At 40.9% G+C, this 18,788-nt stretch overlaps 2 protein-coding genes across 4 annotated transcripts in view; one reads left to right on the forward strand and one right to left on the reverse strand.

Moving 5' to 3' along the window:
* Window positions 1-12,747, forward strand: part of itgbl1 (integrin, beta-like 1) — an 82,089-nt gene extending 69,342 nt beyond the window's left edge. Inside the window, exons 9-11 of the mRNA XM_033617127.2 lie at window positions 190-336; window positions 5,834-5,947; window positions 12,259-12,747. Coding sequence (XP_033473018.1) covers window positions 190-336; window positions 5,834-5,947; window positions 12,259-12,347 — 350 coding nt within the window. The 3' untranslated portion in view covers window positions 12,348-12,747. The remainder of the gene's footprint in view (window positions 1-189; window positions 337-5,833; window positions 5,948-12,258) is intronic.
* Window positions 12,748-14,448: 1,701 nt separating this feature from the next.
* fgf14 (fibroblast growth factor 14) overlaps window positions 14,449-18,788 on the reverse strand; it is a 173,685-nt gene continuing 169,345 nt past the window's right edge. For all 3 annotated transcript variants that reach the window (XM_033617130.2, XM_078174639.1, XM_033617131.2), the window contains exon 5: window positions 14,449-18,111. In XM_033617130.2, the coding sequence (XP_033473021.1) occupies window positions 17,969-18,111 (143 nt within the window). In that variant the 3' untranslated portion in view covers window positions 14,449-17,968. The remainder of the gene's footprint in view (window positions 18,112-18,788) is intronic.

Below are 18,788 nucleotides of genomic sequence, written 5' to 3' on the forward strand. Positions count from 1 at the left end.
CTGTCAACTTTCTGTGTTTATGTGCTTTATTGCCTTCTTTCTGCTCTCCACTGGCATTTCTCTTGACTTTTCACTCCATCTCTGAATGCCGTATCTATTTTTTTTTTCTTTATTTATGCTATTTTCTCATGGTCATGCCCCATATTCTGTCTCCTTTTAAATGAAGGCCCTTCTGCCCTCCACCGCCAGGTCACGGTTACTGTTCGTGCGGACGCTGCATCTGCCAGGAGGGCTGGTTCGGGAAGCTGTGCCAGTTCCCCAGGTCTTGTGACATGAGCGACGCTCAGAGCAAGGAGCTTTGTGAGACATCCGACGGAGTCATGTGCAGTGGAAAAGGTGAGCAAATGTTTTCTAATAGCGCTGAGCGAAAGTTTACATAAAGTCACTTGTTGGCAGTGGAGGAACACGTATTCATAAAGTAAACTTTACTTGCTTACTGAAGTGTGAAGGAATACAGAAAGAAGCGTGCATCTATTGCTAGCTCACCTAGCTACCACCGAGCTAGCTAATGTTGCAGCTCAGCCGAGGAGGATACCAATATGTGTTTACATCGTACACTGTCATGAGCCTCTAGTCCATGAGTAGATGCACACCTCCTTCTGCGCAGTGATACGGTTGGCAGGTGTAGTTTGGTAGAGGGAAAATAGTTCCGACATTAAACTGCTCACAAAAAGGTCTGTGGATTATCTTGAGTAACTGGATCATGATTTCTGTTAAAGCTACACTTACCTTTCTCGTATTTCGCACAGCACTCACCTCCCTCCAAAGTCCCTCCTCCTCCTGCAACTCCCCCTCCCTCAAAGGCCTACTCTCCCCTCCTCCATTACATCCTCATTACGTCTATGATAGATGAAGGCATTGGCAAGGTAATGTTAGATACATGGAAGAGGAGAACGAGTGTAACGTTACAACCAAGACAGTCACACGCCACCCCATAGTTTTAAAACTCAACCGGAGTCAGTGATGACTGATGAGTTTTAGAATAAGGTTACAGTGCTAACGTTAGATAGTAGCGTTAACGTACTAGTAAGTGGAAACGCACAGGAAAGATAACGTTAATGTTTAAGAGGCTACGCTACAGTAGGCTAACGTTAGCCATCAGCAACTGGATGCTGTGTTGTCATATAACGTTAAATGTTATATTAGAAGCAAACTAAACATAACATTACCTGTTCTGCACAGTCAAACGCAACCCCAGAGTTTTGAAACTTATCCGGGGTCAGTGATGACTGATGAGTTTTATAATATAACGTAAACGCTAATGTTAGATAGTAGCGTTAACGTACTAGTAAGTGGAAACGCACAGGAAAGATAACGTTAATATTTCAGAGGCTACGCTACAGTAGGCTAACGTTAGCCATTAGCAACTGGATGCTGTGTTGTCATGTAACGTTAAATGTTATATTAGAAGCAAACTAAACATAGCGTTACCTGTCCTGCAGAGTCAAACGCAACCCCGGAGTTTTGAAACTTATCCGGGGTCAGTGATGACTGATGAGTTTTATAATATAATGTTAATGCTAACGTTAGATAGTACTGGTGACTGGAAACAAACAAGGAAGATAATAGAGAAGCTCAGGCAACGTTAGGCTACAGTAGGCTAACCGTTAGCAACCGGATGCTGTGTTGTCATATAAAACGTTATAGCCTATGTTACATTAGAGGCAAACTAAAAATACCTGTCCAGCAGAAACTCTGCGACCATCTCGTCCTAGCTCAGGATGAAGCTAGAGCGTATCTATGTTTCCCGGGTTCTATGTTCCCCACTTAACCCTGCAAAATAGGTTCTATGTTCCCCGCTTACACAAAAAAGGTTCTATGTTTCCCGGGTTCTATGTTCCCTGGTCAACTAAGCGGGAAACATAGAACCCTTTTTGGTTGAGCGGGGAACATAGAACCTGGGAAACATAGAACCTTTTTGGGTGGTAAGTGGGGAACATAGAACCCGGGAAACATAGAACCCGGGCAACATAGGGATGACCCCGAAGCTGCATCAGCTTCGCCATCGCTCGAAAGAAGAGCCAATGTTGACCCGAGTTTTGGCTCTTGCAGCATCGAGTTCTCTCTTAGTGTTAGCTTTTTCTGCTATAGCCTTTCTTTTGCCAACTGATTTCCCTGTTGGAGCGGCTGGAGGTGGAAGCGGTGGTCCACATTTGTTTGCCATTGTTATGGAGAACAAGCGTCCCTGTTACTAGCCTATTTGTTGTCTCCCAGACTCGGGGAGGAGAGTTGTTACACTAGCGGTTACGTCAGTCGGAGGCCTCCAAGTGGGGAAGACCGACAGGACGCTCGGCCAATCATTGCATTCGGGGATACATGATTTATACTGTATATATTGGTATTTTTTCACTTTTTAAAAACTGAACCCTGATTTAATGGTGTATATAATTAATGTATTTTTTTTACTACTTTTTAAGGCTGAATTTTTGCAGCAGGTGTGGTGTGTCATGTGGCTTGTATATACATTATGGGTATCAAGACTGTTAAGTATTTATCATAAGTACGAAGAAGAGCTGTTGGCTGGAAACAAGAGCTTTTTGTTGTGTGGATCTATTTGTTTTAACTCCAGCATCTGTTGAGAGCCAATCATCTTCCACTGAGATTTCAAGTAATGCTTCTCTGCAATCTGTAAGGCTGGAGGAATGTATATCCAGAGGCAAAGTCTTAATGACATTTGAGACAGTTGCAGGAAAAAGTTAGAGAAAGAGAGGCGCAGTATAGAAAACAACAACAAGGAACTCTGTTTTATTTCGATGTCATCTTCAGTGTTTTATGTCGTTTTTTTATGTACTGTCTCTGAAGCATATCACAAGTTGTCTTCTCCCTATACTGTAACGATCACAGACAGTGAGCTATTTATGGAATGATCCTTTCCTGTTACCTGCGCAAGTTTAATTCAGCTCTTTCACCATGTTAACAAACTCTGGATTACAGTTTTGTCTCTTTTTTTCTGGCATGTTTCAGTTATCATAAGAAATAACAGATAGAGTATATTTGTCTTGGCATTAATCTCATCTTCACAAATTTAGAGAGCAACTCAATCAATCTACTGTACAGAAAAATTAAGCCTTATCTTACTTTAACTGGCTCTGATATGCAGTCATACATTCTACAATCGAATACTACCAAGTAATTAACCTGATAGCAACGCTTTACAACAGATCCGACAAGATTAGCATCAAATTTCCACTTTGAACTTACAATCGTCTCGCTCTGTCAAAGGTTAATACCTTGTTCTTTGATGATAAACGTAATAATCTGGACAAGATTTAGTTTTTAATTCCTTTCATGTTGTAATCTTTTACCCAGGACAGGAATGTGTTGTACCAGAACCAGTTCATAACAACCGCAGCTGCAGTGTATGATTCAAGATCTGAAAAACATGGCCTCCTGTAGAGCTGAAACTGTTACTAGATCAACAGATTAGTTTGTTTAATCAACAAAAGTGTTCATAGTGTTTATCATGCAGAAACTTTCACTGGATTTAGCTTCTCAAAAGTGATGATTTTTCTGTTTCTCTGATCCCTATGGTTATTACTTGGATGTCCTTTGGTTTGGGACTCTTAGTATAACAAGACAAACAATACAAAGGCATCGTCTTTGAGGCACATGTCAATATTTTCTGACATTTATAGAATAAACAATGTCACAGCTATAATCTAAAACAAAATTGTTCGATTAGAGGATGACTTTGATCCATAAAAGAGCATTGTTATGTCATTTTTTAACAAAGAATCTAACTAGAATTACTGCCATGTGGTTGTATGCCGACACAAACTAGTAATGTTACAGTTAAAGTTTACATCCATGTGTGTCCAGACTTATGTGTAGCCATGACAGGGCTGACAGCGCTTCAAAGGTTGCTGTCAAGAAGCTAGGTTTTTAAAACGATGCTTCACACACATCTTCAACCCTGCAGCACAGAAGATCTATACCAGAGGTGTAAAACTTGTGTCAGTTCATGGGCCACATACAGCACATACAGCCCATTTTGATCTCAAGTGGGCTGGACTAGTAAAACCATTACATAATAACCTGTAAATAACAACCTCTTGAAATTTTCCCCTTTTTTGTGTAAAGAAGTTCATTCTGAAAACATCCATCTACAAAACAAATGATGAACAGCCGATATCCTCAGAAAAATGTGTGCAAATTCAAAAGTATATCTCAGTTTTCCACATTCAGTCAGTCCGCTACCCACTTTCATTACATGTGACCTATAAGTGCAAGCTATTGACGAAACAGTTTAAGTCGTCCTTTGCCTTACAGGCCATTTGCAATCTGAGGTTTTGTCTGTGCCTTAGTAACAGGGTCCCACGCACATAGCTGCTGGTTGACAATATTTTGCACAGTGTTTAATATCTTTAAATGTGACCACAGAAAGTACTTATTGTTATTTCACAGAGCAATGGAAAAGCCTCTGAGGCAGCATTTTACAGGAAGTATCTACTCACTGTTTAAACCTGACACCGCTTAGCCTTCACAGGTGTATCAATATTAGGTATGCAAAGTCATCTAGGCGGCCAGATTGGACTGGCTTGGATTTGGATTTGTGAGGTCACAGTGACCTTGACCTTTGACCACCAAATTCTAATCAGTTCATCCTTGAGTACAAAGGAACATTTGTAGGGACGGATGGATGATCAGATGGAAAGAAAACCTGGCACATAATGCCTCAAGCCACAGCTATCATATCGGAGGCATAAATATTGAGAAAATTCTTGATGAACTGAAGTCATCAGGGAAGTCTTATTTACCCAGATGTATCCTTAGTACTTCCCAAATGCATTATTTTTTCCTAAAACCTTAGTATTTAAAAAACATATGCATAAATGGCTCAAACAAGCTACTAATCCCAAGCTGAGACAGTTTATGTGGACGTGTTTTAACTGACAACCTTATAGCGAAAATGCATGTGTAACGCTGGTTGGGTAATTAATGAACAAATGGTTGTTTGGGGGGGATGAAGTATTCCTTTAATTGGTAATAAAGACTAATAATTAGCTGCAGCCCTATGTAGCTGCCTGATAACTTATCCTATACATCTGTAATGAGATTCTGCACATTGTCACGACATCGTACGTGTCATTAGGTGGCAAATGACGCCACACAACAGGATACCTTCTCTGTTGTGCAGCGTTGAATCCACAGAAATAGGCCGGCTGTAGCGGGTCCGGCCCCGCAGAGCCGAGCGGGGTGTGAAAATGAAGATGAGCATCTTCATTCTCCACGCTCAGCTACATTCAGACACCAGAACGATCTCCCCTCAGCTCCTCCCCTTGTCTCACCTCTCCTCTCGTCTGTTTCACTTTGTCTCCCGCTCCTCACTCTGTCTGCCTCCACCTCTCAAAGTGGCGTCCTGCATCCTGCTGTATGTTGATATAAATTGGGCAGATTGAAAACATAGTTGCAGGACCTCTGGGTGTGAGCTGTGGAAATCAAACTGAAGCAGACAGCAGTAGATTTGTTTCCCTCGACCAATTCTTAATACCTTATTATTCTGCTGCTGCCCTTGAGAGAAGCAGAGGAATAGACACTGATGGGAGAGAAAGTTTAAAGTGTGGGTGGATTGGTTTCCTGGTGGCAAAAGTATATTAGTAGCTGTTTCCCTGGGGAACATCTCATATCCACTCAGCCCAACACTATTAATCTTCTGTGTAAAATAAAGACATTACAGGAAATAATACAAACAGCATTTATTTAAAAAAAAAAATCAGCAAGGGGAAGTGTTAAAAAGAAATGCAAAATATACACTATCAACATGTTCGTCAGCTTGAGGAAAATGAGATGTTAAATAACAAGTTGTGTGTCTGTGTGTCTCTGTGTGTTGCAGGATCCTGTCACTGTGGCCAATGTATCTGCTCTCCCCAGGACTGGTGGGTGTCTGGAGAGTACTGCGAGTGTGATGACAGAGAGTGTGACAAACATGACGGCCTCATCTGCACAGGTAGAGTAGGACACACACACATACAGGCTAGATGTCTTCATGGGTCCAAAATGTTTGACAAGATCCAAATACAGACCCGTGAAAAAGCCATCTAAACCCGACATGCATAAGTAGGCCCACATTTTTTTATTTGGATGATCCAAAATGCAAGCGGCCTGGACTGACCCTAGTAGAGTGAGGACACCAGCACCTCAGCAGCAGCAACAGCTGATAACAACACTAAAACAATTATGTCCTAAGAACAAATGCGATGTTACAGAAACTAATTTCAAAAATAATTTGTTTGTACACTCCAAAGACTAATTTACAGAAATAATTGAAAGTTCTGTTTTAATCTTCTGCTCTCTCACTCATCACTCTACTCCTAAATTTCAGACTGAAATATGACTGACAGGTGTAGATGCTACTGTAGTTGCTTTTCACATAAAACACAGAAAAACCTAAGGTGGAAAGAGCACATTTCCCTGCCCTTCCATGTGCATATGTGGAAAGCCTAAGGCAGAAAGAGCACATCTCTCTGCCCTTCCATGCGCCTACATGTAAAGCCTTAAGGCAGAAAGAGCAAACTTCTCTGCCCTTCCACATGCCTATGTGGAAAGCCTAAGGTGGAAAGAGCAGTTTTCTGCCCTTCCATGTGCCTATATGGAAAGCCTTAAGGCAGAGAGCAAACTTATCTGCCCTTCCACATGCAAATGAGAAAAGCCTGAAGCAGAAACAGCAAACCTCTCTGCCCTTCCATGCGCCTAAATGGAAAGCCTAAGGTGGGGAGAGCAGCAGCAAAGACCCACTGGGAACAGAACAGAGCGGCATCAATGGCAACAGAAATGACACTGAAGTCAGACACAGCATGCAAAAGGAGGAGCTGGGGTGGAGGCAGGTTGTAAAGCAGCTTGCAGAGGAAGCAGCAACAGTAGGCAGGCCAGAGCAGTTTAAATAGGGCGCCCTGAATGAGATTCGCCAATTGGTTGCATAGAAAGGAATCATGTGATCTATCAGCTGACTCATTTCCATCAATCAGCTGCTCCATCAGTTGATTGGGCTGTTTGAGATCAGCTGATGAACTAAAGTTATGCTCAATTTTGGTAGTTTAAGCACTTCTATGGCTAATATACTTTTATACTTTACATAAAGGTAAACTACCCTAGATTGTCTGTTAATTGTAGTCAAGCTTGCCGGTGAAAGTTAAAGTAAAAGCCAGCTCCAGTTTCACTCTCATTTAGCTCACACATACATTTTTTCCTCTTCATAGCCATTTATCCTCTGGAGCCGTCTTCTCCCCACTCATAATGGAAATCTCAGTACATGTTTGTAATTATTTTTGCCCCAGGGTCTGTCCAAATCTGGACAGCTGTTCAGACGTGTTTCTCATCATGACTCCATGACTCCAAATGTCAGCCTTAATGTCACTCAAATGAGCATCAGTGGTTCCACATGAGACAAATGTTGCTTAAAAATTATGCAAAACTGGGAGGAAACAAAGCCGATGTGCAGAAATGTCTGTTAAATATTCCTGATTACCATATTACTCACTGGAGAATATATATATGTAAATTACTTATGCATGGGAGCTATTATAATGTAATGGTGTTTTACATGAAAAGGCCAGTTTTAAATATGCAGGTAAAAGCAGTCACTGCCTCGCCAGGTAGCAGCGATGGAGTCATTTTATTTTCATGTTAATGACACAATATTTTTGGCAAGTTTGCAAATGAATTACTCTGCATCTGGAGATTTCATGGCCCCTTCAAAGCTGTACATTCTCATTACACATACAACCAATGAGTGATGTGGAAAATTCAGTGTGTTAGGAATGCTTGCTGATTAATTTCATGCACTGAATATGACAATTTCAGCAACTTATTTTCAGAAAGGAGACACAAAGGGCTGTTTGTCTGTCTGTAATATGAGTAAACCAATGAATTATAACATTTCGTCAACATGGAACATCTAATTGTGTTTATCAAGGACGTGTTCATCAGTTTGTTTTTCCATCAGATGTATTACAACAATGTGAAAGGGTTTTAGTATCAGCAAACAGTAACAGCATTGTCTGTTAGTTTGGGTGACGTCCCATTGTACCAAGTATTTTTTCTCCAAATGCTGAAGTTTACACTCAAGAGAACATGAACCAGGAACACAAAACCTCCCTCTTCCACTCCAATATGAATAAAAACGGTCCAACTGAGAACAAACAATACTAACAAAGATATTCTGCACATTTCTTAGTGTCCATAAATCCCATGAAAACACCAAAACTGACAATGTATACCCCTAGCAAGTATTGTCTGTGTATCCTAAGCCTGATACCTTATTCCTCTGTCATAGAGCTCCACTGTTGTTGAAACACAGAAGTGAGTCACACATTTTCCATTAACGTGGGCACTGTAGGTTATTTTTAGTTCCACGTCCACTGTCCTCATGCTGTAAACAGTGATGAAGTGTTTAGATGTTGAGTAAAAACAGCACTGAGAGCATGTGAACACACTCCTGCATTCAAATGATAAAAAAGTAAATAAGTATCAAAAGCAAAATGTACCCACGGAAACCGACAACTGCCGTCCTGCCAATAGACCCTTTTAGGGTCGATGTCACAATGACATCAGGTTGTTAGCTGTAGGCAAAACAGAAAATATCATCTTGTTGTGTTATTGGGAGCCAGAATAGAAGGGGTCATGGCTCAAAACTTAAATTTATCACATACCAGCCGCCACTGCCTGTCAACAAAAACAAAGACAACTATGTTTAACACGATAAGATGAAAGGACTGGACAGAGGCCATCATCAAAAATGCTCATGTGCATTTGTCAGGTTTGGGAAAAAGTATTTCCTGTTGTATGGATGAATAACGTTATGTGTATTAAGGGTTATCATGTCCACCTCATCAGAAACTGGGGAGGGATTAAGAGGAATATTGGATTTCTCTGTGACGCTACCTTTTTAGTGCATTAGCTAACGTTAGCTTCGATGGCAAAACAAACTGGAGGAAACGGTTCAGGTGTCGTCCTCCTTTGTAAGATTGGCTTCCTGTGACATCATCCATCCACTGAGTGAGAGCATACGGGTCGGCCAGTCTGGTCCTGATGGTCGGTGTTTACTTATTCGAGTAACACTCACAGTCCCGGAGAGTGAGTGACCTGACATGGTGCGTTGTAAATTCAGTCTGACGCTCTACACTAAAATGAGAGCCCCGTTGGTCGAAGGAATTTTTCATTCTATTTCTACATGAATAAAGGATTGGTTAAGTTAATCACACATTCACAGTGCTCAGAGCTCTAATGCTCCGTCTCCACAGACAGTGCCCAGAGCACACTGTGCCACTCTGCCAGTGTGGTGCTCTGGATAACGCCAACTACTTAAGAAATATACTGAAGTTCAGTACATAATCATATTACAGTAAGGTACATTACAAATCTGGCCATAAAGCAGTCTAGACGAAAATATTCCCCAACAAATGCACCCTTTATTCCTGTTTGCCGAACGTTTTCTTGGCTTGTGGTTGAGTGCAGTAGGGAAGTTGGCAGGTTCTGAGAGACAAACTAAATCAATGTTGGTTTTGGTCTTTTCATGGGATTTATTGGCAATAGGCAGAATATAAAGAGTAAGGCCAGCCTTATCCTTTAATGAGAGGGAGGTCTGTCTCGTCTGCAGCCTGTATTCAGCAGATCAACAAGCAGCTCAGCTCACTTTTATTGCTCTCCTTCTTACCTACTTACCCATCTCCGCTGCTGCCTTCTGTTTTTTGTTTTTTTTTTCACCTTACTTTCATCCAAGTCCATCACCCTCTGTCCCTCCTCTCCCACTGTGATATTTTGCAGTGGATATGTCTTTTCAGCTGTGTGACAGGAGGCCAGCAGGAGTCCTCCCCCTAACCCCGACATCCTCTCTTTGACAGCTCAGGGAGCTTGTGGGGAGCTTGGGACTACGAGATTATAACACATCCAGAGTCGGCTGTTATCCCACCCTGTGTGTCTCTTATACCTAAATGAAAAGAAGTCCAAATACCCAGCAACAACAACAACATATTGCTGATCTGGTTTCTCCCCTAGGTGGACAGTAGTTTTTCCAAGTTAAGTTAATGTTAATGAACGATTGCAGGACAGTGAATGTGAACTCCAGTCTCTTGTGTTGAGCACATTCTTAAACACACCTACACATGCATGGGCGGATTGAGAACCAAGTGGGTCCCTGGGCACGGATGCGCAAAAGGCCCCTCCACACAGACTCTCTGCCGGCTTTGCTTCTTTTTGTTGTTGTTTTGCATGTTTTTGTAGTTGTAACCATCTTTTTGTGGTTTTGAGTCTCTTTGTGGTAACTTTCAGTGTCCTTGTCATCTTTTGTGTCTCTTTGTGGTTCCGTTGCATCTCTGTGTTGTCATTTTGTGTCTTTCTGAAGTCATGTTGTGTCTCTTTGTCGTTCCTTTGCATGTCTGTATAGTTGTTTTGTGTCTCTTTGTAGTCATTTTGTGTCTCTTCAAGGTATATTCGTGTCTTTCGATCATTTTGTGTCTCTCTGTAGTTCCTTTGCATGTCTTTGTAGTCACTTTGTGTCTCTTTGAGGTATATTTGTGTCTTTCGATCATTTTGTGTCTCTCTGTAGTTCCTTTGCATGTCTTTGTAGTCACTTTTTGTCTCTTTGAGGTATATTTGTGTCTTTCTATCATTTTGTGTCTCTGTAGTTCCTTTGCATGTCTTTGTAGTCACCTTTTGTCTCTTTGAGGTATATTTGTGTCTTTTGGTCAATTTGTTTCTCTTTGTAGTTCCTTTGTATGTCTTTGTAGTTGTTTTGTGTCTCTTCAAGGTATATTTGTGTCTTTTGGTTGTTTTGTGTCTCTTTGTGGTTCCGCTGCATCTCTGTGTTGTCATTTTGTGTCTTTCTGAAGTCATGTTGTGTCTCTTTGTCGTTCCTTTGCATGTCTGTATAGTTGTTTTGTGTCTCTTTGTAGTCACTTTGTGTCTCTTCAAGGTATATTTGTGTCTTTCGATCATTTTGTGTCTCTCTGTAGTTCCTTTGCATGTCTTTGTAGTCACCTTTTGTCTCTTTGAGGTATATTTGTGTCTTTTGGTCAATTTGTTTCTCTTTGTAATTCCTTTGTATGTCTTTGTAGTTGTTTTGTGTCTTTTCAAGGTATATTTGTGTCTTTCGATCATTTTGAGTCTCTTTGTAGTTCCTTTGCATCTCTCTGGAGTCCTTTTGTGTCTCTTTGAAGTCTTTGTGTCTCTCTGAGGTATACAGTAGTTGTGTCTTTCGATCATTTTGTGTCTCTGTAGTTCCTTTGCATGTCTTTGTAGTCACTTTTTTTCTCTTTGAGGTATATTTGTGTCTTTTGGTTAATTTGTTTCTCTTTGTAGTAAATGTGCATGTCTTTGTAGTCATGTTTTGTCTCTGAGCTATATTTGTGTCTTTTGATCAATTTATTTCTCTTTGTAGTTCCTTTTTATGTTCCTTTGTAGTTGTTTTGGGTGTCTTTGAAGTTATTTTGTGTCTCTTTGAGGTATATTTGTGTCTTTGGTCATCTCTTTGTAGTTCATTTGCATGTCTTTGTAGTAATTGTGAGTCTTTTTGAAGTCAGTTTGTGTCTCTTTGAGGTATACTTGCCTCTTTTGGTTGTTTTGTGTCTTTTTGTAGTTCCTTTGCACGTCTTTGTGGTCAGTTTATGTCTCTTTGAGGTATATATGTGTCTTCTGGTCATTTTTTGCCTCTTCGTAGTTTCTTTGCATGTCTTTGTAGTCATTTTGTTTCTCTTTGAAGTATATTTGTACCTTTTGGTCATTTTGTGTGTCTTTGTGTTTCGTTGCATCTCTTTGTGGTCAGTCTCTTCCCGGTCGGTACATATTAATTTGTGTGACATTATGCAGGAGACGGCAAGGTGGCTTCTGACACTTTGGGCCCCTGGGTGTGTGCCTGGTAGGCCCGTTCAGTAATCCATCCATGTCACCCTGAGACTTCCAACAACAATATTTCTTCCTTTGCTACTGAATATAAAAATACATGGGTTGTTACAGGCAGTTTTTATTAAGGATAGTCAAGTCTGACATTTCTGTATCCCCATCATAGTATAATACAAGAAAGACCAGTCAGGTTTTGTGAATATCTCACTTTATACTCTTAATTAAAGCAGAGTTTCCTCCTGTGCTGTGTGGGCAGGAGGAGTGGGAAAACCACTAACTGTCCTGAGCAGTGCAGACAGCCTCCATCCCCCAGCAGAGAGCTGCACCCAGGGAAGCAGGGTGTGAAAAGAGGAACCTTGTTAAAGGTCAGGCATGATGGCACAGCTCTTAATTCACAGCTTTTCTTCTCACATCTCCTCACAGGGAATGGGTTGTGCAATTGCGGCAACTGCGAGTGTTGGGATGGCTGGACGGGGAACGCTTGTGAGATCTGGTTGGGAGCAGAGTACTGAGGAGGAGAGGACACTGGTGTTCAGAGACAAGAGGCCTGGCTGCCCAGAGCGACCAGGAGCACCGTCGACGGTCATGACCAGGCTGGTAAAACGCCGCAGCCAGGAGAACCACGGGAGGAGGGAGGAGACAAAGCTAAACATGGATTTAATTTCTGCGTATCAATAACAGCATTCATTCCTTTTATTGTACTGGTTACAAATGATCGTTATAAAACTGGGTATTGTAGATGTAAAAGAAACATATTACCATGTAAACATTTGTTTCCAAAGAGCTTTATGTATTTTTTTGTTAATAAAATGTAGGAATGCTTATATATTCCAGATGGCTACACATATTAAGATGCAATACAAGACAAATTCAAATGATGGAAAGAGATTTATTAAAGTGCCTTTTTCAGAGTATGTGGGATACTGCACCAATATGTAGATCTAGTGTAGAAGACAGACGAAGCATCACCACTTTCTCCCACTGTACAAAGATGAAGCCAAAATATCCCAGATACTGCCGCCGCCATCTTGCACATAAGCGATCTCCATGGTATCTAGTTTCCGTCCATATACCTGCCAAATTATTGTAAGCAGTGCCATGAATGAGCACACTGATTGGCACACACAGCTGTCAATCATGATGCCAAACCAATTTTTTTACAGCATCAAATAACTAATTAAAGAAAAGCAAACACTTGAGCAAACATCAATGGATAAGAACGACATAAAACAACAGAAATCACCTTTGGGGAAAATTTTTATTTGGCCTGTAGGGGAGAACAGGGTTGGCTGTCACTTGGATTGGTTGTCACATTCATTAGATCTCACTCCCTAGAGGGCGCTGTTAAAAAAAATGTTGGTACGGAAATGTTCAAAATGTGGGTCAGATGTCACCTACAGGATCATTTCAGGAGAAAGACACTTGACTTTGAGAGGACTTTGTCATGTCAAAATGTTAACATCCAGCTCTTCTCTGATTCTGTTCTTGGCTTTTATACAATGGGTTCAGAATAAACAGTTATTACCATTAAAAAGGATGATGGGAAAGGTAAAGTTTATCTAGCTTTTTTCTTGGCTAGACTACAACATGTGGTTGGTAGCTAATTCACTAGCAAACAATCACAGTTCGGGAACTTGTCACACTCTTCGGGGTTGGTTGTCACACATATTGTTCTGTATATTGTTTTAAAATGATTAAAAATGCACTTGGAGAAATAATTTTATGTTCTCTTGATGCAGTAGATGAGTAAAGCCCACTTCAGACTGGTGATTTGCAACAAGACAAAACACTTTTAGAACGTGGCAGTGAAAAGTTGCAGAGGTGTGATCTGGCCGTCTGAGCCTGACTCAAGCTGCTCCATCCTCTCCTCTGTTTCCGTCCTCACGTGTGCCTGTGTTGGACGGTGGGTTGCTGTCGTTACTTGCTGTATGTGCTGTGCTGTAGCCTGTATCTCACTATCGCTATCCTCATTCATATTTTAAGAAAAAAAGCTGGAAATCAGAACAGAAGTACAGAGAGTTGTTGCATAGAGATGATACACCATCTCATATTGTTGCACTGGTGTGAACTGGTAGGTTTTTTAGAACGTTGCAGAATGGCGCATTGCAACTAGTTGCCTGTAGTTGCGAATATTGGTCTAAACTGGGCTTGAGGTTGTTTTATTCCAATAAAAACTTACCTGTTTAATATATCATAGGGACAACCAACCACACCATGGGGATGTCTGTCACAAGCACACAAGACGTATATGATAGTCCATGTCTTTTGAAAAGAATAAGCTTCAGCAGAGTAAGGTCACTCCATTCCTACCTGACACTTAAGGCTTCTATTACACACTGAAAGGGAATCTTTTAAGGATACAGTTTTTGAGGGATTCAAATGAAAGTAAAAAGTGTGACAACCAACCTTGTTCTTACCTTCTCTGATCTTTTAGTTTGGCCCATGTCCCGTCTGCTTATCCCATCATGACCTATACTGCAGCCAGTCACCAGGAGACAATCGAAATGCTTTGACTTCACTTTCGGGGAGCTGTCATGTTGTTCATCTTTATTATACAGTCCCTGGTTGTTCCCAAATTGGACCAAAAGTTAAGTTGAAAGCTCGAGGCAGAGGTTACTGTTTGAGGTTTTTATTTCTTTTTAATAATAAAACATTAAATGTGCCGCATGACACAACATTTTGCATGGAAAACAATGCGAAGACCTTAATCATACATGGTTACAAATTTGTTATAACATGACATAACTCCAATGGGCATACTTGCAATGGTATATATATTTTTTTTTGAAAATAAATCATTTTAATAGTGCCTATTCTTCTCCACTGGGTAAAATCAAACCAAACAATCTGCCATGAAAGCCACACTGTACTGAAGGTACGTGATGGACATTCCTCACTCGAACACACACTAGTGACAAGGTTAAACTCTATGTGGAGGAAACAAAGAGAGGGCATACATAGTTCAGTTGTGGCATGCTGGATGTCCATGTCACTTCAAAAAGGTGGCATCAGGGGATGAGAGCTGCATTGACACAAGAGCTCAGTCACCACTTGAAAAGAGGACCGATAAGAAGTCACAAAGAAAATTTAATGTAAATTCTACTTTGGCCTTTTTCATGCTTAAACTAGCCAACCCCTCTGTTTTCTTTGTCCCGTCCAAAAAAAATGACAGGTGCAATAATATACTGCACACTATATTGCATTAAGTATGTTACTGACATTACAGTACACCTTTTATATAAATATTTTATTCAATATGTTGTATATGTGTATACAACAAACACAAACTGTATAGTGTAGACAAACTCGTTGCATATATGTATGTAAAATTAGCGGTACATACCAACAGTTCTTGATAGACATAGCCTACTACATGCAGTTCATCGATGCCATCCTCTCCCCATGCAACAGATGGGACAACGTACAAAATAAGAGGTTGAAAACAGAAGCGACAAAGAAACTAAGTCTGCTAGAATATTCTTGAAACACATCTGAAGAGAGGGAGGGGGCAAAGCAAAAAGTGACTGGTATCAGGAGACGACATCACGCACGACCCGTATACGAGAGAAAAATAAGGGGACAAACCTAAAAGAACGGTGGCTACAGAGATCCAAACAGAGATGTACATTTACACACCGGTCATTTACAAAAATAAAGTCAGCCTTGGAGGAGCCAGTTATCTGGACTGCAGGGCTGGAGCAGCAGCCAGCCCAGCATGTAGAGTTTGTAAGAGTGGAGGATGATTGGCTGTAATGAGGACAGAACGTCAGCCCCAACTACAACTACAGCGGTTTCCAGCTCCTGTATATGTGTGTGTGTATAGTACGCCATTTTTGTTATTAACAGCTTTGTACAGACAAATATTGAATTCTAACTAATGTGCTTTGATGTGCTGTAAGAAGAAATGATCATGTGTAATCCCAATAAAGTCAAAATCATACTCAAATCAATTCTTAATATAATTGCAGCTTTAGCAGCACACAGCAGCAACAATCTACTTAATATTCTAAATCTTATCTAACAAAACTATCAGGAAAGGAAATCGTTAAAACAAGACAAATGTTAAAAATTGATTGATCAGATGGAGCTGTGACAAACTGCTAACAGTCGGGATGAGGATGCAGAACAGAAAGTGCAGTGGGTTACCTTCAGGTTAGCTGTGAGTGTGCTGTAGCCTACAACATGCCCATTCAACTCCCAACTTCAGTGCTCTTCAGTTTACACAGAGTGAAGAACGATACCCATACCTTGTTTCCTTATAGAAAATACATGCATGTGATTAATTCAAGGTATACGTACTTCTCCAAAATGACATCAGTCAAAGGCCCCTTTGGGAAGGGGGGTCTGAGCGGAGTTGATTCTTTCGGACAAATGCTATCACAGTGAAAGCTTCGATGGATTGGATCAGAGAGAATCGGATTTGTTTGTCTTTTTGTAAAGAATCAGTTCGTCTCGGGGTGAAAAAAGGACTTTGGTCATTTCAGAATGAATACATCTGAGAGTGTGGTTTTTCGATGGGTAATGCTACGTGTCCTCTACATGGATGTATTGGGTGGGTGAGGCACCTTTGGCCCAGTGGGGACTGGGAACCTGTTTTTGCATGCCGGGAATCAAGGTCCAAACAGGCACGTGATAGGCCAAGATGATCAGTACTGGACTCTGCATGCTGAGCTAGGAGACAAATCCTCTCATAATAATAATAATAATAATCATAATAATATCTAGTCATTTAAAAAGTTATGATTTTTAATAGTCATTTTCCCTAAGTTTTATACAGTGAAAATGTTACAATATAAGCCATCTCTTGTATAACTGCTGCAAGAAGAGAGAACACAATATTAACCTTGCCCATGCTTTAGTTTGCTGAACCAAATAGGGATGCAGCCAGTATAAATGTCGCCTACTGGTTTTCAGCCATGTTGTTTTCTGGCTTTAAGTAGACGCTGCCATAAGATGGCTGCCAGTGCTGCAGTTATAGACCATCTGGGTCAAAGCCTCGAGCCTTGCCTCGTAGTCCAAAGAAGTCAGTGAGTGAGGGACAGAGGCCTACAAGGCCTAGAGATATTCCTAGAGCCCACGCTCTGAAATAAGATTAAAGAAAAATAGACTTCAGGTTTTTCTATTTACCAGAGAAGGCGGACTGAACCGCTGGTGGGACTTAGATAGTGATATGTATACACCATTCCTTACAGCGCTCTCCCACCCACACACACATGTTTATAAATGTGTGTGTGTGTTTGTATGTGTGTAGGGAGCTCCTCGCATTGATTGCAGTGGCGGTAATTAGCACTTCATCAACTATGATTGCAGGAGCTATCTGCCAGCCTCCAGTGTGTTTTTATCAGCTGTAAAAAGCAACATCTCTGATTTTTTTTTCTTATCCCACAAACTTTGTGTGTCTGTAAGTGTGTGTGCACGTTGTAGGCGAGACGAAAATTTGGATTTTTTTTTTTTTTGTATATATGTTTGTTTTTATGCCACATCTGTGTGAATGTGTTTCTTAGAAAATCACACAACTCCCTTGCAAAATGTTTTTATCTTTTCTAGGTTACTTGACAAAGAGAAAAGTGTGTGACTAGAGATAGAAAGAGAGGGAGAGGGGAACATACTCGTAAAAAATAGAGGACGACAGTCCAAATATTTACTCTATCTATACAGTCTCTATCCCAGAACATAGCTGGTGAACTGTGGTATAGAAAATAGATCTGAAGGTACACAGACTCTGCTGCAACAGGGCATCATAGAGAGGAGGGGGAGGGTTTCTTGAATGAACCGTCAGCAAGCAAAGTACCACGAGCGTGGCTGTGAAACGCGTTATTCACATGAATTCTCACAGTTTCAGAGGAATCTAAAGGCATTCCATGATCAGAGGTCCTCTTCCCTCCTGTGCTGGAGAAACTCAGCCGCCTCAGAATCCATGCGCCCATGTTGAGACAGCTGGAGAAAAGGGAGGGCGAGGTGGAGAAAGAGGAAGGAGGAGTGAGAGAAGAGAGGAAGGGAGCTTTCGCCTGGATCTGATCCACAGAAGAAAGAGGGTCTGGAGTCTAGTCGGGAAAAAAAAAGCCCTGCCTCCGTCACGTTTCGCCCCTCCGTTCCACACACACACACACACACACACACTGGTCAGGTGTGGCTATGTGGTAGGCTTGTCGGGCTTGCTTACAGGTTTACCTCCGTTCATCACTGCCGGCTCACTTGTGCTTTTACTGGGAGGTACTGCCGCCTTGGGCACTGTCTCTCCAACATCATGCAACGATGGCTCTCTGTACATGGCAACTGCAGGAGCAGACGACAAGGAGAGAAAGCAGAGACAAGAGAAAAGCTGTTAGCAAGAACCTTTTTACTGCACTTTTAAGTTTACCTGTAACAACATTTAAAGGTCCAGTGTGTAGGATTTAGGGAGTATACTGGCAGAAATGGAAAATAATATAATAAATGTATTTTCTTTCGGTAATAATCACCTGAAAATGAGACTCATTGTGTTTTCATCACCTTAGAATGAGCTGTTTATATCTACATAGGGAGTGGGTCCTTATCAAGGAGGTTAATCAGAGGAGAAATCACTAGGGGTGAAGGGAAAAAAAATCGATACATAGTATCGAGCATAGTATCGCCAAATTTTTTTGTGGCAAAATCGTATCGTCACAGCGCAAAGTATTGATTTTTTAATTATATACATTTTTAATATTACAAATACAAACTAAACTTTAGGTAGCCTACTTAAATAATATAATCAGTTGCCTTTTATGTCCACTACATACAGATGTTAACAAAGTCAAAAAATATTTTATCAAAACTTGTTTAAAATCGCAGAAATACTATATCGCGACTAAAGTATTATGATAATATCGTATCATGGAGCTCTGGTAATTCCCAGCCTGAGAAGTGATGGTGTCAGATTACGTCATACCAATGAGGTATAACACATGCACAGTGAAATCTTGCCTGCACCT

This window comes from Epinephelus lanceolatus, chromosome 14 (genome assembly GCF_041903045.1).
Source record: "Epinephelus lanceolatus isolate andai-2023 chromosome 14, ASM4190304v1, whole genome shotgun sequence".
In the NCBI taxonomy this organism is placed as follows: Eukaryota; Metazoa; Chordata; class Actinopteri; order Perciformes; family Serranidae; genus Epinephelus; species Epinephelus lanceolatus.